At 41.7% G+C, this 19,728-nt stretch overlaps 1 protein-coding gene across 9 annotated transcripts in view; it reads left to right on the top strand.

Annotated features, from left to right (window-relative positions):
• Positions 1–19,043, top strand: part of CREB5 (cAMP responsive element binding protein 5) — a 248,726-nt gene extending 229,683 nt beyond the window's left edge. For all 9 annotated transcript variants that reach the window (XM_027723788.2, XM_039390640.1, XM_039390641.1 and 6 more), the window contains 4 exons: positions 10,709–11,032; positions 16,241–16,468; positions 17,452–17,560; positions 18,709–19,043. In XM_027723788.2, coding sequence (XP_027579589.1) covers positions 10,709–11,032; positions 16,241–16,468; positions 17,452–17,560; positions 18,709–18,872 — 825 coding nt within the window. In that variant the 3' untranslated portion in view covers positions 18,873–19,043. The remainder of the gene's footprint in view (positions 1–10,708; positions 11,033–16,240; positions 16,469–17,451; positions 17,561–18,708) is intronic.
• The last annotated feature ends 685 nt before the right edge of the window (positions 19,044–19,728 follow it).

The raw sequence follows: 19,728 nt of genomic DNA, 5'->3' as shown, positions 1-19,728 counted from the left end.
AAGTAACAGGAGACGAGAAAGATTTTGCTGCTTCAGACTCTTAAGTAGGAGATAGATAATTGAACTTTCTATGGTATTACTTTGATTTCCAGTGTGCTTGTGTAAGTGCTTATGTGCCTTTGCTGACCTGGTTTCTCATCACCACATCTCCTCTGTAAGTTTCCCAGTAAGCAAGATGGAAAAGCTTCCCCGTCCTTCTCTTTCCAAAGCAGCAAGAAATGGGAGGTGCTGTGGAGTCTGAGATGGGAATGAGATCACAGTGTTATGTTCTTGTTCAGAACATGACATTTTTTCTGGTGCATATGTCAAATGAATCAGGCAATGGTGGTGTCAGGAAGATGGATAATGCTGTCTGCAAGGCAGGGAAAGGAGACAGGAAGAGATGTTAAACAAGATGGTATTTATGCCTTTCTCCCTCACTCAGTAGAAATACAAAAGAAATATTTAAAAAAAGGAAGATAAGGTAATAGCAGGAGCAGCCAGATCCCCGTTGTGCTTTTAGGAAGACTCATTCATGCTGTGAAGGACGGTGAGCACAGACCAATAACTGGTGTGCAGGAATTGCCTGTTCCTGGGATGCTGGCAGCTGCTTCTGGTATGTGGGGAGGCATCTGGTTCTAACATCACCCCAGTCCCATGGGGGATGCTCACCCAACACATGACTTTCTACCTCCCTCAGGGTGCAGGATGCTTTGTGGACCCTCTGTCCACAAAGCAGGTCCCCAGGCAGGTCACCTCTGTCAGGAATTCTCCCTTAGGCATTTATTTCTGCCCTCTTTCCACTGGGCAGGAGGGACAGGCAAGAGTCCACAACCAAGCAAGGCAGGATATGCTGTACCTGTCACTTGGTGCTGGAAAGGAAATCCTGCTTGTGTGACAGATCCAACTGTGGGTCTAGCCAGGCCCCTGACCTGTGCAAATTTGTTCTGTATCCTGTGGTACATGCTGTAGGAAAGCCAAATCCAGCTGTCCAGAAATGGCAGGATGAGTCCATGTCTTACCAAGCAGGCAGCATCACTTCCTTCCCTGGGGAAAGTTGTTTTTTTCGTTTGCTCTAACGTGTTGCTCTGAAAAGCAGCATTGCTGAAGAGTAAACATGCCATGTGCAAGGGAGTAAGCTGCCGATATATTGCATTTCATATATTGCTGAGCCACTGGGAGTGTGTGGGGATGCATTCCTAGCCCTTTCAAACACGATGTAAAGCCAATTAGTGTAAATCACTAATTCCAATAAAAAAGAATAGTTGAGGGCCTCATTTTTCATATCTTGTTTCACACTGTAGGTATACTAAAGTGTTTTAAAAGACCTTGTGGCACTGATAGAGTGGCTAGCTGGTATCTGGTAGAAGGCTGAGATGTTGCTCTTCTTGGAGCCTCAAGTGGCTTTGAAATTCAATGCGTCTGACCCAAGATACGGCTGTTTGAAAGCAGATGATATATGCGAAGTGGTGAAAAACAAGGCAGAAACTTGAGCTGCCTACGAATGAAGAGATGGTGTTGCAGGTGAAGAACAAAGGGGGCACAGTGGAAAGCAGCAGCCTGAGGGATGGAGTTGGGGACAATATGGGGAAAGGTGGGAGGGCATAAGACACCTTACATGGCGGTGTAAAAGGACAGTACACATCAACACTGATATGTTCAATGCTGAATATTCATGATATCCATTCAGATAAGTCTCAGCATAGATTATATTTATTTTATAACAGTGAAACTTGACACTAAGTGAACCTCTTCACAGTCTTTACAGTTTGTATCTGTGTACTACATGCCATATCTGAGTGTATGTATTTAAAAAGCTACTAGTCACTATGTTTTCATAGCTAGATAATTGAAAGCTGTCTGCTGAATTAAAATACTATTTTCATTCTTTTGGATGAGATGATGAAATAAAGCTTTAAAAAATATGAAATAACCCATAAGAACACTCATTTTTTATGTTCCTGTACTGTACTTAATATTCTAGTAATTTCTTCAGAAAAAAAAATCCATGAATGCTTTAAAAATGTTTCAGGAATCACTTAACTTAAGAAACAAAGTAGAAAAATAACTTCACCTGAAACTACGTGGTAATGAGACAACGTCTAATTACCTGCATTGAATTCTTCAGTCAGGCCAATAGGCTAATGAACATCAATACTCTTTCACAAAGAGCCCTGGGATCTCTAATGGCTGTAAGTGGTCAGGGCTTCAGTTTTACATTTCACAGTCTGCTTGAAACACATAATCTTGAAACAAAATCTACAGACCAGATCATGTCCTCTGTGCTCTGTGTGTGTGTGCGTGTGTGTGTGTGCACGCATGTATATGCGTATACGCCCTTGAGCACTGCACATCTGGGATGAAATCAAAGGACTTTTGAGTGCACATGTATCCGATTTCTGGCTTGCTGGTAGCCCTTTAAATGTGCTGGGTTTAATCCAGGAAAAACGAGTATTCAAAAGTCACACCAGCGAAGGAAAAAATAAACCCCCAAGTTTTATGTACTTGGATGGCAATTTTCTTTGAATATGAATGACTCAATCATAATCAGCCTTAGTGAGAGGTGGCTGATGGAAGTTCAGAAATCTTCTGATGGGAAAGACTTTGAACCTGCCTTTCTCATGTCCTTGGTGTGTGTATTATGCTTCTGAGAAGGACAAGGAAAACAAGCAATTTGCATTGTTGTCAAAAAAATGACATACTCATTAAGGGGTCTCAAGGCTTCAGAGCAGTATTCTGTAGAGAGAGATTTTTGTGGTGCTAATCTCATCTGATCTCTGAACACGGATTAAAATACCCAAACTCACGGTGTTCCTTGTAGTGTTAGAGTGCTCTGATTTGAGGATTTGCTTCATATCTGGCTTGTATAGGAAATTCCCCAACTTCCTCTGAAATCAATTCCCACTTTTCTCATTTAATACATTAATAAACATTCATTGTGTTCTCAGGCAAGATACATATATATAGCAATGCAAGCATGGTACAAGCATTTCTCGCTTCCATTGTAGTAGAAGATGGGAACATGATTTTAGAAACCTAGTTAGAGTGTCTGCTTGCAGGAGTGAGGAAGACATGAGTTCCAGCTCCTCTGCCAGAGCCTTTCCAAAGTGCTTTATATCCAATGTGAAGAAAGAATCTGTGATCTCTTGGCTTGGGAATGAGCTGTAATATGGATATTAGAAAATAGATCTAGAAGATGGGCTGTACAGACTTAGGTCCCCTCAAGCCCAAGTTTTTCCACTGTCTGTCAGGGTGCGATTAACACTGAGTGATTTTATTGCCACCTCCTATGTCTGTGTTTTCCACAGGTGACAATCTAGCATGCCTGGGAATAGCCCATACATTAATCTGGCAGAGATGGTGAGCAAGACTGTGTATTTGGAGAATTAGAATGGTGATTTGGTTTGTCCTTGCCTACTGATAACAGGCTGTCATGGTTTAATCCCAGGTGGCAACTCAGTCCCACACAACTTCTAGCTCACTCTCCCGCAGTGGGATAGGGGATTGATTTGGAAGGGTAAAAGTGAGAAAACTCATGAATTGAGACCAGGACAGTTTAATAAAGACGAAAGTAAAGCAAAAGCTGTGCATGAGCAAAGCAAAACAAGGAATTAATTTACCACTTCCCATGGGCAGGAAGGTGTTCAGCCATCTTCGGGAGAGCAGGGCCCCTCAAGCGTAATGGTTACTTGGCAAGACAAATGTCACCACTCCAAATGTCCCCCTACTTTATATACAGAGGGGGACATCTTCTTCCCCCTACTTTATATACAGAGCATGACATCATATGGTATGAAATATCCCTTTTGTCAGATGGGGTCATCTGTCCTGGTCAGCTGTTCCCTCCCAACTTCTTGTGCGCCTACCCCCATCCTGCTCCCTGGTGGGGCAGTGTAAGAAGCAGGAAAAGCCTTGGCTCTGTGCAAGCACTGCTCAGCAATAATATTGCAGTGTATAATCAACACTCTGTTCAACACAAATCCAAAACACAGCCCTATACCAGTTACTATGAAGAAAATTAACTCTATCCCAGACAAAACCAGCAAACAGGCACAGGCAATTAATCCCCAAAGTGTCAGGCGTTTTGCTGTCAGAAACTTGCCTCTCCAGGGGTAGGTAGCAGGAAAGTAGCAGCTTTTCTTTTAGACTCTGGCACACAGTGGGGAAATCAGTCAGAGAAGTTGGTTGTATTTTTTGGATCCTTCCATTGGTATTGTATGTTGAAATTATACGACACCATTTGCCTGTAATAAATCACTTTGCTGTCTGTTGTGTGATTACATAATTAAATATCCCTTGTCATGGATACACATGCAGGGATTGACTTAGACTTGGCGGGAATTAGGGGTTTGATTTTTTGAACTTCACATTTCCTGACTCCTGTGAAAATCAAATCCAGTTGTTTAATATTGCATTGAGAAATGATTCATGCAAGAAATAGTATATAGTGAGAAGTACAAACCATTCTTTGAGAGTATTTTCTGTTTTGATTATAATTTACTTGTTCAATAAAGGAAGAGAATTTAGTATTTTTCTATTTCTAATCCTTAAAAAGATGGTCCATTGCACAAGGATAATGATACTTATCTCCTTTGCAAGGTGCTTTGAGATGAGCAGAACGAAATTGCTGAGTGAAGATGAGATGTAAACTCATGTATGTTTTCTGCTGTCCCTGGTGCCCTGGTTGTTCTCAATAAAATGCCATCACCAGAAGATGGCAGTTCCGTCAGAGTACCCTTGGGCCACCCTGGCTTCGACCTGCATTGGATTACTTAAAACTGGCAACCGTCCTGAGAGGTGTCACTGGGACTGATGTCAGCAAGCAACGTGGCTGCTCAGAGTTCCTCTGTGCCCTGAGTTCAGGGACACTGAAGCAGCTCTTGCAGCTGACCCGTCCTTGAGCAGCATGGTGTCTATTAGCTTTATTGCTGTTTTGATTGTTTGCAGTTGATTCTTGCTGCTTTCTGCTGAAGTTTAATTCAGTTTGCATTTGGAAGTACAAGAGAACAAATTTGTTGTTTTTATTAGAGGCTGAGCTGCACTGAAGGCTGGATGATGATCCATTGTTCATGTTGTTAAAAAATCTGACTAAGTAGGGAAAAAAGCATAAAGGGAGGGAAAAGTATAATTCAGATTTGCCAGACAACCTGAGAATAGTTAGAAGATTAGCAATTTGGCACTGTTTACTGGAATTAAATGTATCCCTCTTTTCTCTTTATATTAGTGTAATGTGTCACTTCTGTTCTGGATTTTACGTCCTTCGCACACCTCTCACTCCTCCTTCTGTCAATAGGCAGGACTGTATTCTACTGCACAAGAAATGTAGGAGAAAGCATTTAATGTGGCATCAGAGACTTTCTAATCGCCAGTCTCTGAAATGTGCTCATAAGTATCTGCAGTTCACTTATTGAGTGAAGATGAATCGCTTCCAATTTGCTTTTATAAATGTGAGTGGAACATTTGCAAAGAGTGGTTTCTGTTATTTACACTGTGAAATGCTTGTCAGCAGCCAACTGTAAAAGACCTGAGTGACATTTATGCTAAGTTCTCTCCTTGCAGTCACAGTTGGAGGGAAGGATAAAATTCATTGTGATGCTCTGAAATGCACTGGGTGAAGTTCTGTTCACAGCTTTAGCTGTCGCTGGCTTAACTCTGTGTATTCAGCTTGGGTATGATGCTTAAAGTAAAAAGGAAAAGTTGACTATTGCAGATGAGAAAACAATACTAGTGCCACTAACATCAATGGTATACTTGCCATGAAGTTTGGCTAATCAAGACCATTACCCTGAGGTTTCTCCCTAATTGCAGATGTGTGGGTATGCTTGATGTCTGTAATTTTTTCTATTTCCCACTGCTCTCTAAAGTCTTCTGTCCCCTGTGGGGAACTTATTGCATCCCTGTATAATAGAGACTAGAATCACAGTCACTAGTGCAAGAAAATATCTTTGAGATCATATTTCATGTGCCTACAGGGGTTTGATATAATCTTCCGATAAGAATGTACCAGACATTAAGCAAATACTACAGCTGGTCTTGTCTCTTCCTAATTTAGTGCAATTTGGGCATGCAAACCAGAAGGGAAGAGAACTTTTTTTCTGAGTGCAGCAATGCATACTTATTTGGAACAATTCAATTCTATTCAAAACCAGCATTCCATGTCTGTCTCAACCTAAAATTCAGCCGGATGTTATAATAGCTTATTGTTTGATGCAAGCACAGACCACCTGCAAAATCAAAGGAGATTTTTGTAATTTCTCCACTGAGAGATAAATGGGAGAAAGTTGTAGTTTATAGTTATATACAGATTATGGCATATAATATAAAGATATAACTCTATGTTTACTATAAATAGTATAAAGATGTATCAAACATTATAAATATTAATATCCAAATGAAACTCATAAAATTATTTGCACTTTTAATTGTGGGAAAAGCAATCTCCAAATTTACAGTTTTCTTTATCCTTCTTTACTTCTTTTAACAAAATGAAAAAAATTGCTGCCTGCTTTTCACTAATAATTTTTGAGAAAGAAAGGTGGGGCAAAACCCAGGGCAACTTTGAAATACATGTCACAATAAAGAAAAATTAGAAAGTAGTAAGATTCTGAATTGCAGAAGTGTTAGGGAAGCTGATACTGTTTTTCGTTCATGATCTCAAGTGCTTGTAGCCCATTTTTGGCAGACTTGGGGTTTGCCCAGAGATGTTCAAGGTATAAATTATGATCTATGTTGATAAAAGGAAGCATCAAGCAATTCACTGCACCGTAATGTCAGGCTTTAGATAGAGGAAGCACTGTGAAAAATCTCGGTTTCCAAAAAAAACAGTCTTCCAGGTACAGTGATAACTTCTTTGAGGTGTTATCTTCATATGGCATTCAGTGGGGTGGCTTCAGAGTAAATGTGTCAATCAGGGGCATTGCCATGAGTAACAGTACAGGAAACACAACACTCAGGCCTGTGAAACACTAATATCCACTGCTGCTATTTCCTCTTAAGCATCAAAGATGACAGTTTATGTGCGTCTGGTTTCCTGTAGGATCAAAGAGGAATTTTATTTATTTACTTGATCAGAGGCAAAGCAGGCTGTTCTCTGTGAAAGATTTCTCTTTTCTGTGTCGCTCGCAGCCATTTATTGAAATGTCATGACTGAGTGGAAATCAGATGTAACTGATTCTGGTCACTATGTTACTTTCATAAAATAATAATTAAAATAATCAGTGAGGGCCAGAAGCCAAGTAAGATGAGCACCTGCATTTCCTCTGGGCTTGAGAATGGTGGGGATTTTTTTAAAAATTGTCCTATAAAAAGGAAGAAAAAAGGGATTGTGCCCTAAAAATCACTGCTATGAGGTTAGCAGAAATTTCAGGTTTCGGTGAAAACAGATCTGAGTAGCAAATCTTCTGTTTCAGTCACAGTTTGTGAACTGCCAGGTACTGCAGGCTCTGGTGAAGTTGGTCACACAGTTCCTGAAAACACTGAACGGCTGCAGGATTGGGTCCTGGGTCACTATTTCATTCTAGAGGGGATTTGGTAATGTCGTCAGTACAGTAAGCTGAATTTTTATGCCATCTTATTTTATTTGACACTAAACCAAAACAGATGTTTGCAATTAACACACATAAAAGGAACAATAATAAAACTGCAGCCCGCCCTTCAAGCACTACACATACTCAGTGCAAAGAGTTTACCAAGTTCTGGTGATTTTCCCTCCCTCTGCTCTAACTAAAACATCCATATTGATCTCACTGAAGACCAAACAAACAAACAAAAAATGTTTATCATTCCCTGAATGTTTCTGATGGGCAGCAGTGACTGGTTAATGGAAGATTAACACTGCTCCAGATGCATGCGCGGACAGGACTCTCGCTGCTGAGGAGCTGACCTAAGCATGAAGCTAAAGGGAGGCGATGGCTGTTGCTGCCCTGGGACAGGATGATGTAGAGAGCTTGTTTCTTACCACGACTGGGATCCAGGGCAGCTGGTCCACCCTCCCATTGGGAACAGTGAACAAGGAGCTTGTAAAATACACAGACCAAATGGAAATGACCCCTATTGACTGAAACCAGCTGCATGTCAGACCTCTCACTGTCTCTCTTGATTTGCTATCTCAAATAAATGGATGTGGTAGATGGGGCTATGAAAAGAAAACAAAATAATTTATTCTCCTTGAAGTTGTGCCACACTAATAAGTCTCAGTTTTTACAGCTGAAAAAAACCCGTTTATTTGCAGATTAGGTTTTCCCTCCTTTTTTTTTTTTTCCCTTTGAAAGTCTGCAGTTTAGAATAAGCCATATTTGGTTTCAGAGGTCTTTGACAAATATAGAGTTGGTAGATTTTGTTAGATATTCATCACATAAAACTGCTGGCTAATGAGAGCTTGTTTATTTTGCATTTAGATTCAGAAAACAAAGTTACAACAGCTTTTGTTGGTGCTTTGGCTTAGATGTGCATGGTGGCTCAGCTCCATGAAAAAGATTTTAGTGCGTTTTGAAGAAGCATGACATGGAGAAAGACTTGGCTTATTAATGTGTTTTTTCCCATATTTTTCCTAATACACTTCTGGGTAACACCAGTTATTCTGAGCATTGTGAAGAGCTGCTTGCAGTAACCAGGGTAGCACTTGAATCTGGAAATGTCAAGGACAACAGCTGCTCAAATCCTCCCTTTGATACCCAGGATGTGTTACTGATATGGATATTAGATTGACCTCTGTTCTGACTTTGGAGGTAGGATAGGAGGTACTTAACCTCACTGCCACAGTCACCTTGATCTCTGTTTGAGAAGATTGTCAGGCTGTGACACATGCCATAGTGTAGTTATGGTCTGATAGACTTTCTTAAGGAAACTTCTTAAAAGTCATCAGTCTATATTTCCTTCATGCAAACTGAGGCACTGATGTGTTTTGCAAATATATCTTTTTTAAAGTCTTATTCAATTGATCATCAGTGAAATAAGTCACCAAATTTGGATTAATGGATCTATTAGAATGTCTCAATGAAATTACCTTCATGACATCTACAAAAACATGTGGGATACAAAAATTTGAGGATGACACTTTAATTTCATCATGTTACTTCTTTTTGCCTTCCACAACCTTCTTTTTTTTTTTCTTTATTTCTCTTTTTTTCTTTCTCCTTAAGAATTTGTTTCTTCTTCACTCACTCAGAGTTGTACAAACACAGTAGGGTTATAGCTTTGAACACAGAAGCCTTTACCTGTGTCCTTGTAGTGTTGCAACAGACGGGTGTTATTTCAATATAAAGCAGATTGAAATTCCCATCTACAGGTTCTGAGTGTCCCAGTAGTCACTCTTTTTGCTTTGAAGACAGAACCAAAATACAGTTCAGTTTGGTCAGTTTTCCTCTATTGGCAGATTTTAGTCACATTGGCTTGCAGGATCTTTTGACCATCAGCTGTGACCCACAGATATTGCTACAGGGAAAGGCACATCTCTGTGCCTCCTGCCACTGCTGTTTCTTACTGGCTGTTGTATGGTGGCATTTCTTACTGATGAAGTCTCTGCTATGAATTACAAGGTAGTTGATGGTTTATTCAAATCTGGCATCAAGTGAAACCATGGGCCTCCTTCCTTCCATTTTTATCTTACCATTTTCTGATAATTACTTGCAATACTAAGAGTAAATCACTTGATTTCTTTGAAAATATAAAGAGTTGAAGTCTTGGGTGGCTGCCTGTAAATAATTTTCTATGTTGAGCCAGATGAAGAACCATGGATGCAAAGGAGATTTCCATGGCTTTGGAAGAAACTTTTCTCCTAGCCAGCATCCGTCAAGCTCTACCTTCAGCACACCCTTCCAGGATGCCAGTGATTTCAGTAGCCCAAGGGTAGGATGACACCAACAGGGTGTTTGTTTGCCAATACAACTCATGGCTTTGGGATGACCCTTTAATTGAGCTGAAAGGGAATATTTTTTTACTCTGTGTTTCAGCTATATCCTTAGTACACAAAGGCCCTATCTTGCAGTTGAAAATATGGCAGCCAATCCCACTGGTCTTTGGTGGTGCTCAGGTAAAAGTGAAAAAATCCCACTGATATAAAGGAGAGTTTTGCCCTAGTCAAATTCCAGGGCCCAACCCAGTGACATGTGGACTACAAAGCAGAGAGAGGGATTAGCGTTCAATAACAGCATAGCAGATGCTTGAACTTTCCATCAAAGAAAGGGGATCAGGTCGAGGCCACCCTCAATATTTTCCTGTCTTTCTTACGAAAGAACAGTTTGGGTGTTAGTACGCCTGAGTTTGAAAAACACATCGATGCAATATATTTTTCAGTGAGTCTTTTAAATAGTATCTGTAGTAAAAACAAGACGGGCACTTTGTTGCACCTTTATTTTAATCAGATGTTCATTTTTAAAAGTTACCAGAATACAAGCTTGATGAAGCTAACCTTACTGAGCTGGCCAAAGAGGGAAGGATGAGAGCCAGTTATTTTTCCTCAGATGCACAGTAGGAAATGTGTAACTGATAAATTTCAATTCAGATGTTTATATCTTTAAATATTTACAGTGTAAAACTAGACTAGAGCCCAAGAACATATTCTTTCTCAAACTGAAATAAGATGCCTTTTATCGAGGGAACAGCAAGAAAAATACCTAAATAAATCTCAAAACACAAGATAAGGCACCATTTCTACAACAGCAGAAATCTTACTCTGATTGCTCAGATCACAATGTGTAAGTGTTGAATTTTTTGCCTTGTTCTGTTCCAGAGACTGAAGGCAGCACTGACTCATCATCCTGCCGCCATGTCGAACGGGAATATGAACACCATGGGCCACATGATGGAAATGATGAGCTCGCGGCAGGACCAGACACCACACCACCATATGCACTCACATCCTCATCAGCACCAGACACTGCCACCTCATCACTCATACCCACATCAGCACCAGCATCCGGCGCACCATCCTCATCCTCAGCCTCATCACCAGCAGAACCATCCCCACCACCACTCTCACTCGCACCTTCACGCACACCCAGCACATCACCAGACCTCACCGCACCCCCCGCTGCACTCAGGCGGACAAGCACAGGTAGACACCTTCATGTCATGCTGCATTGCTGAGTTTTGCTGTTGTGTGGAGTTAAAGCCTGATCGCTGTACTGTTTCTTCTTGCATGCATGTCTTGTTAGACACAAGTCCCTCAGGCTGTTCGTAAATGTCTGCTAACGGTGATGGGGAAGCTCAAACTTTATTCAGAAAATGGAGTGAAGCAACAACTTGTTTTGCTGGTTAATTTATTAGACATTTGTAATATCTTACTTTATAAGGAGCTCCAAAGGCTTTTCGGTGCTCTGAGCTCTGCAGATTGCCACATATCCTTTTATGGATGAGGTCTATTACAGAAATTGGCAAATTATATATGTTGCTTAATGTGCTTGAACCTGAACTTCGTAGGCCAAGATTTAAAAATCTGTATGAGTTCTACCTGCAGAAATATGTAATGAAGTCTTTAGTGAAATGAAATGGCACTGGTGTGTTTGGGGGAGGGTGGGGGTGTTGAAGACTGGAGATAGTTGAGGGAGTTCTAAGGTAAGATACACTGGCTTAGAGGAAAAGATTAAAGGATCCAGGTCCTGTGAAGGGGAGAGACATCTGCCAAGATTAGCTGAGGGTATGGGCAGTAGTTGGTGCCTGCTGTGACAGGAGAAAAAAGCTAGTGAAGCCAGTCCCAGGAGAGAGATTTAAGTAAGAGAACCTAGACTTGTATTCAGATGACAAGTCAGTGAAGGTCTCCACTGAATAAGACGGAGGACTCAATTTTTGGACCAGGTATATTTGCTTCAGCAATTTGTATAATTCGATATCTGAACTGAATGTTTTTTGAACTAATGAACTAGCGAGCATGAACTTTAGCAGAGTAATTTTTAAGAGGAATTCTATTAATTTCTTAAGATGGTAGGCTTCTGCATCAGGATTTCACAAGAAAAATAAAGCTCTAGGGGCAGTGACTGTAATATGTCAGGTCTGGGGAGCAAAGTTAAGGAAGAAAAATGGGCAGTGCATAGAATGTGAGGACAAAGAGGAGTGCCAGCCATAAGAAGTTCAATCTGTGAAGTATTGTGTTGCTTGCAAGTACCTTTCAGACAAGCTCTTTGAAAACATTAAAGAAAATGAGAAGAGTTGGCTGACATCCCAGTGTCCCACAACATTAACTATTTACTGACATCTAGCTTTATTACTGCAGAGTCTGCAAGCACGTGGGATTTCCCTAAAGCATTTGCTAATGTAAAATGAATTGTCAGCTTTAGAGAAACAGTCTAAGATAGCAGCAGACTCCCCTGTGAGAAGATATCCAGAGCTTTCCTAAGTTTAGTTCAGTTTTTACTTTGTGAATTCAATTATTTTCCCATCTGTTAATGAATTATTTTCCTAGGAGTTGTTTAAAAACTCCAATAAAAAGACATTATCTCATAACAGAGAAACCAAAAGTAACCTGATTGCTGTCTTGGAGATCCCTGAGAGAACAAGGATAAAGTTGTTCTTAGCAGACTGAAGACTCCATGGAGGAGATGGGGGAAATAACCTTTCTGAAGCTTTTGAAACAAGGGTAATAGTACTGACACTTCATTGAGTTGAGAGAATAAACATGTTAATACAGCTGAGGGCATCAGACCCTACAGTATGGAGCACTGTTGCAAAACATCCACAGCACCACTTTTAAAAGGGGAGGAGAAAACAGCTACCAGAGAAAAAAAATGTCACAGTTTTAAGGATAAGATCAGTGAGCCAGTGGTCCTCATCTGGACCCACTTGAGCAGGTCCATGACTTTTTTACGCAGTTAGGACAGCCTTGATTTCTTGTGCTTTGTATTCCCTGCTAGCTAGGCACTACAAAAGACTTGCAGGCAGGCAAGAAGAGATACAGGCACCAGGGTAGGTGGACTGACTGGCAGGCACAAAGTCTCATCCTGTGTCCCAGCACTACACAGTCCCTGGCGCTGGGTCTGTGCAGTTAGATAAACTTTGCCATGCACAGCATGTTACTGGAGGCAACAGACCCCAAGAGGGATCAAGGAGGTCTTCACCTTGTCCATGGGTGGTAAGTGTCACCAAAGGGATGGAAATGGAGGGTGATGGAGTAGGAATCCTAGGGTCAGAGGCTTCCCTGGGCAGCAGAGCTCTTGCTGTGCATCTGTTCGCATAGTGGGAAGGCAATAGTGATTTCTGAACAGATGCATTAGAGGGGAGAAAAGAAGGGCTTGCTGAGTAATAACCACATGGTTATTACTTTCAAAGCTCATCCATAGTCCCCATGGTAATGGCTTCTTTGGGGATCTGATTGCTCCAGCAGACGTTAATTTTATGGTGCGATTTACTAATTATTAATCTCCTTATTCTTCTGAGACAGATTCTTCCATTCCAAACCACCTGCCAAATGACAGCATGGTCCATGCTGCTGTAAACCATGTACTCCCATGCCTGGACTGTTGTTATTCTATACTGCACCCTTCTGTAATGTCAGAATTCATTTCATGCTTTTCGGCTACCATTTTGATACACAGGAGCCCAATGAACTATGCTTTCATAGAATGAGTGAATGGGTATTAGTTTTGTGCTAAGTTGCAAAGAAAAGAAAGAAATACAGTCTCAAGCATAAAAGTAGAAATCACCTTCTGACAGGTATCTTTCTGAGAAAGTGAGATATTTTATCAAGTTATAGCTATGTTGCCTCAACTACTACAAAACTTATACTATTTTTCTTGTGTTGATCCTGTAAAGATTTCTTCATATTAAACTTGCCAGAGTAATAGCTTAAGCAGAGTAGGGGTTTAGATGCCATTTCATTCTCTTAGCTGTCCTACCTTTGTCTTCATTATGGATGTGTGATTTGCACTCTCTAAAAAACCAAAATCAACCTAAATTTTGATATTTAGTTAATGTTCTTTCTTATGTTCCTAGGCAGGGTAGTGAAATCCTCCTAGAGAATGATGCTTAGACAGTTACTAAGACATAGCCTAACAGATTTCAGGGTTAAGAGCTATCAAGTAAGAGTCAGTTAATTATCCCATGAGACATTATTGGTGGAGTAATGGCAACCTTTATAATTAATATCTGCCAGAGATGGAGAGGAGATTCTGTTGTTCTGAAAATGCGCTGTGACTACCCAGAGACTGCCTGGTGCATTCTGAAAACATAATGACTCACTAGTTATTCAGGAGAAAATGACCATATGAAGAGTATAAAGAAAAATAAAGAATTGTATAGTTACTTTTTTCTGCCTTTGTACCAAACAGAGTTAAGAAATAAGAATTTTTAAAGCTGAATGAAAGAGGAGAAAAAAAGGATAAGGAAAGATAAATTACAGATCTCTGAAGTCTAGAAAGGTGTTGTGTGTGAGAAAATGAAAGGCCTTTGATGAGATGTTGACATTAAAAGGCATTTCTGAGACCTCTGCGCTCAGACATACTGCTAAAGAGGTGGCATGCCTGGCCCTGGTGGACAGGGAGCAGCTGGAATCCCTTGGAAACGATCTCCCAGTGGAAGCCTGTGGATGCTGGTGGGAACGGGGGCTGTAACCAATGCTCCTGTGCAGTGCTGGCCAGCAGTCCTGTGCGGTACTGGTAGCTGTGCCTACTGCAGCTACCATAAACCTGGGACTCCAACCTCCAATGTGGACAGTGTTGGAGATTTTACCAGCTAACATACGGAGTTGATGCAAGCTGAAATTGTAAAAGTCAGTCAGAAAATGCAAGGTGGTTTATTTAGTTTTAGAAGTCATTTTTTAAAAGCTTTTTTTCTGCTCCTGTGAGAGAGATTCCCTTACTGTGCAACACAGAGCTGGGAATAAATTCAGCTTTATGCAAAACGCATTATCAGATGCACAGAATAATTACACATAAAATTGCCACTGTAATTGCCACAAGTCAGCTGAGGGAGGGAGCAAACTAGATTCTAGACAGAAAAGCGACCTCAACTTCTCAAGACTCAAGACGATAGTATCATTTTAATTGAGACAGACAGAGGTGTTAGGAAAACACATGTTAATTGCTGCAATTGAAATTCAGGGCTCAGTCTGACAAAGCACTGAGTACATCCACTCCCCGGAGTCAAAAGGAAGCACCTTGGAGGTTTGGGTCCCTGCCAGAACAAGAGGGTTAATTTTGAGTCAACAATTCAAGTTTCCAGACTGTTCCAGACTGTGCAGGAGTGGCAGCAGCAATGTGAGCAGTAGCAGGGGCGTAAGCAATGGGTGTAAGCAATGGGACCCATGGGTCAGGTTCCCAAACTCCAAGCAGAGGGAGAGAGAGGGTCTCTCCAGAGCCCTGTAGCCCGGGCACCACAGAGAGGCAGGGAAGTAGTCCAAAAGCTAGCTGTTCCCAGGCAGCTGAACATTAAATCTGATGCTGATTCCTGACAGGGACAGGGAGCACAGTCTACATGGGGCTGCCCCTACCATGCATCTTTTCTGTAATATCATGGGCCAGTTACTCTCAGGAGCAGGATCAATACTCTCCTGCACTTGAAAAGGCATAAATACATATTTTTTCATAGTTTTGTAGCAGTGGGCTGGATGCAGTATGTGTCTACTGTCAAAGCCAGGCTATTGAATAAAAATGAGTATAGCGTCCACAGGGGTCTAATGGAAATGTCTAATAAGAGGAATATCCCTTCTCCACATACTTCAGGGATATCAAAACATAGGTTCAAGTTCAGGTACCTAAATCCTTTCTTTGTCCCTAGCTGAGGGGCAGTGAGGTCTGCTGGCCTTTGGAGATCCCAGCCCACAGCTTCCCAACTCCACTCAGGTGCAAAGAGCTCTGCAGCTTCTGTCTCCAGAGGTGGTAAAGCGTGAGGCAGAGATGGTAAAGCCTGGGAAATAGAAATGGTCCAAAAGTTTGGAGGCAGCTGGGGGAAGAAAAGAGAGAGACAGAAATAAGGCCACTACAGTGTTCTGCTTTGATTAAAATAGGTCCTGAGAGAAACTTGGCATTTCAGGTTTGAAATAGGTGATGACAGAGAATGCACCTAAGTGAATATTTTTAATAACTAACTGTAAGGGGAAAAAAATGTTCCCTACTAATATTCGGAGGATTGTTTCAAAAAAATCTGCCCTTTGACCACAGTAAGGATTTGCCAGCAGCTAATTTCAGTGGCATCTGGTACAGCTTTCAACTCTTGTCTGTTGCAGACCTTGTTGGGGAGCAGGCTGTGTGAGATTTCCCTTCCCATTTCAGGATCCCCCTCTGTAACTTCCCCCCATTGCCACCCCCTGAAAAAACCTCTTCTTCCCCTCCAGGTTTCGCCAGCAGCACAGCAGATGCAGCCCACACAGACGATACAGCCGCCACAGCCAGCTGGAGGTCGCCGGAGGAGAGTAGTGGATGAAGACCCGGATGAGAGGAGGCGGAAATTTCTGGAAAGGAACCGAGCCGCTGCCACGCGCTGCAGACAGAAGAGGAAGGTCTGGGTGATGTCACTGGAAAAGAAAGCAGAAGAGCTCACCCAGACAAACATGCAGCTTCAGGTGCGAGCCACTGTCTGCACCCCTGAGGACACAGAGGGGCTCTTTGTGCTCAGAAGGGCTGGCAGTGCCTTTGGGGCTGCCCCCGCACAGTCAGCTCCTAGCGGGAGCTCAGGCATAATCAGTTGGTTAATCAAGATGTGTGTGCTTCAATTAAAGAAATAATTACATTTTAGCAGGATAAGCCAGGAAAAAGCTGTCTTGGGATTTAGAAACCTTCACTAGATGAAGTTGTATTTATTTTCTTTTCTTGTCACCGCTTTTTGTGGGGATTTATTTTTTTTTGAAGTGCCATTAACTCAACTGTAAAAGATTTCTTCAGAGCAGGACATGTAGCTAAACCCTCATTCAAAGCCAGCAAGATAGAAGCATAAATAGATCAGTCTACTAGTAAGAAAAATGAACTGGATGGATGAAAATACTCTGAATATGATAATAAAAGCCTTTCTTACAGTGCTGCCCTTCTTATGGTGGGCACAGTACTTTTGCCTCATGCAAAGGTGTGCCTGTGTGCTGCCAAGGGCAGAAAAACTATTTGTATAATGGCATTCCTCAAAAAAATTCTCCCACAAAACACAGGGGTGTGAGCAGCACCCAGGCACCGAATGCAGTGGAGCAGTCCTGCCACCATGCCCCTGAGCATGGCAATGTGCCCTTTGCCCCACAGGTCTGCCCCCCCTGGCCTGGTGCAGAGAGCCAGAGTATTTCCCAAGGGGATTATAATATTGCCTTGAGTATCTCTGGTGCTGTGAAGTTAGTTCATTTATCAGTTTATGTCACCAAATCTGGAAACCAGACTGCCTTCAGAAGTTATAAAGTAATGTCACCAGCTAATATTAACTTAAACCCAGCACATAAGCACTGAGTGCCTTTTTTGCTCAGTTCTTCCAAAGTTGTGGAGCAGTTTTTGTGTTCTTGGGTTAAAGCTTTGCAGAAGAGCCAGGTTTAAGCTTAGTTGCAAACCAAACTCTCTCTTTTTTTTCTAGAACGAGGTTTCCATGCTGAAAAATGAGGTAGCACAGCTGAAACAGTTATTGTTAACACATAAAGACTGTCCGATAACAGCTATGCAGAAAGAATCACAAGGATATTTAAGTAAGTAGCTGATATGTTTGCGCTGTCTCCACACTCCTCACAGGAAAGCAAAGCTTCCAATTCTTCCCTCCAGAACCCCTTGTTGGCCATATTATCACTTGAACCTGTCTTCTCAAACATCATCCGAGCCATCCAATCTCCTGCCCTTATTTATCCAGCCCTACTCAAAAACAAAAAAGCCCCGGTTTTCATCCCACACAGCAGAGCTAGTCTTCCCCACCCCTCCCTCCGGCAAGGAGATGCACATGGATGGACGCTCACTCCCCTGTGGAGGATCCCGCTTGAACTCACAGCTCCAAACCTGCAAGAGTCCTCCTGGGCGCAGCGCTACCAGAACCTTAAAATAACTCTCAAAAGGAAAGTTAAAAAGGAAAACATTACAGTCCCCTCCAGTGAAAATGGTACTGTGCTCTGACAGTGGCACAGACCAGGCCTGGCGCAGGTTTTCAAGGTTTGTTAACTCTTTTTTAACTCTTATCTTTCTTTTTTTTTTTCCCCTAAAGAATTCTCAGTTAATGGAGACACTGAATCAGTTCTGTCTAGTTGATGCATTTTATGAGTGTGGCAATTTAAGGACAAATTCTTTGGCTCTAGAACAGTTCAGAAGAGCCTCAGGGTTAATACTTGCTAGATTGCGACATTCTCTTAAAATAGAGTCCATTTCTGTCTCCTTTGCATCCCTATGCATCTATCTCTTTAACAGTACTCAAAGAAAAAAATACATAATTTCATTACATGCCTATCAACTGTTGTTCAAATTAGATTTTCTGTGCTGCAGTGCACTGCACTCTAATTTTGGTTCCTGCTAGAGCAAATAAAGCATTTAAGCATCCCAACTGATTTTAAAGGCCTTAAGATAACGGAGTTTTTAACCCAACGTTAGTTTTCATAGTCATTAAGGTTTTGGACTTCTTTCAAGTTCTCAGTCCCTGAAGTCAGGTTGATATCAGAGGAGCTGGCTTGAAAAAAATAACAAAAACTAAAAAGATCAGAAGACAGAGAGTGTTGGATAACTGTGTATTTTGAAATCTTGGGACTTGTGCATGTCTCAGGTCTTTAGTATTTCCAGGAGTGTCACCCAGCCTGGGCTTTTTACTCAGATGGAAAAATGAATGTGTGTTGTCTCTGTGCCCTCACCCCCTTCCCAGGTCCTGAGAGCAGCCCTCCTGCGAGCCCGGTCCCAGCTTGCTCCCAGCAGCAAGTCATCCAGCACAACACCATAACGACCTCCTCCTCTGTCAGCGACGTCGTGGGAAGCTCCACTCTCACCCAGCTCGCCAGCCACAGAACAGACATGAACCCCATCCTTTAAAAGTGGTTGATCAGAAACTGCTAGGGGAGTGTGGTAGCGTATCAAAGCGTCCTCTCTGCTAAGGACATTTGCAACTGTAACTCAAGCCTGGAAGATTCCTCAGTTCTTGAAAGACTCTGGCTATTCATTTTTATAGTTATTAAAATGTCTTTTATACTTAGTTACAGAAAAGGGAGTTATGCAATTAATATGCTATCAGCTTGAGAAATGCTTTGGTGCTTTCTCCATTTTTTGGGTACCATTTACTTGTTTATAAACCTAACTGTTTCTGTACATAGTCATGTTTTCTTCTCACAGATCTATCCTGAAGCCTCAGAAATAAGAAGCTGTGTTAAACCACAGCTTGTTAGTCAATGTGAGGCATGAAAAGTATTAAACAGAGTCATACATAGGTAACTAGGAGTAATTAGGCTATAAATACAGAGAGAGGGCATCTGCTGACAGCATAATAAAAAAGAGTTAGCCTTGTGCTATCAGCAGACCACGTCTTGCATTCAGAACCTCTTTTAAAGTGGTTATATAGGATGTGGCTATCAGGACAAAATCAAGCCCAAATAACGTGCTCTTTTGTCTAGCCCTCCCCCTTTTCTCTCCCCAACCCTGGCCTTTTTCTCCTGCAGCTGTTGTCACACCTTCCTCTTCCCTTCCCAAACTCCTTTAATTCCCCAGCTTCTTTTTTTCCTGCTTTTTTTTTTCATTCCAAGGCTTTCTTGCTTCCCTCTTTTCCTCAAAGAATCATAATGAACAAACAAAAACTTCAAACCCACCTAAAAACTGTTGGCACGGCTGCTGCTTTCACTAGCTCTTCACCCGCAGTTGTGCTGTGCTGAGCATTTGGCTTTTAAAAAACAGAAGT

This window comes from Pipra filicauda, unplaced genomic scaffold, assembly GCF_003945595.2.
Source record: "Pipra filicauda isolate LSUMZ 115617 unplaced genomic scaffold, ASM394559v2 scaffold84_size4826128_pilon, whole genome shotgun sequence".
NCBI classification, from domain to species: Eukaryota; Metazoa; Chordata; class Aves; order Passeriformes; family Pipridae; genus Pipra; species Pipra filicauda.
Note: the sequence above shows the minus strand (reverse complement) of the source record. Positions and strands in the feature narration are given on the sequence as shown.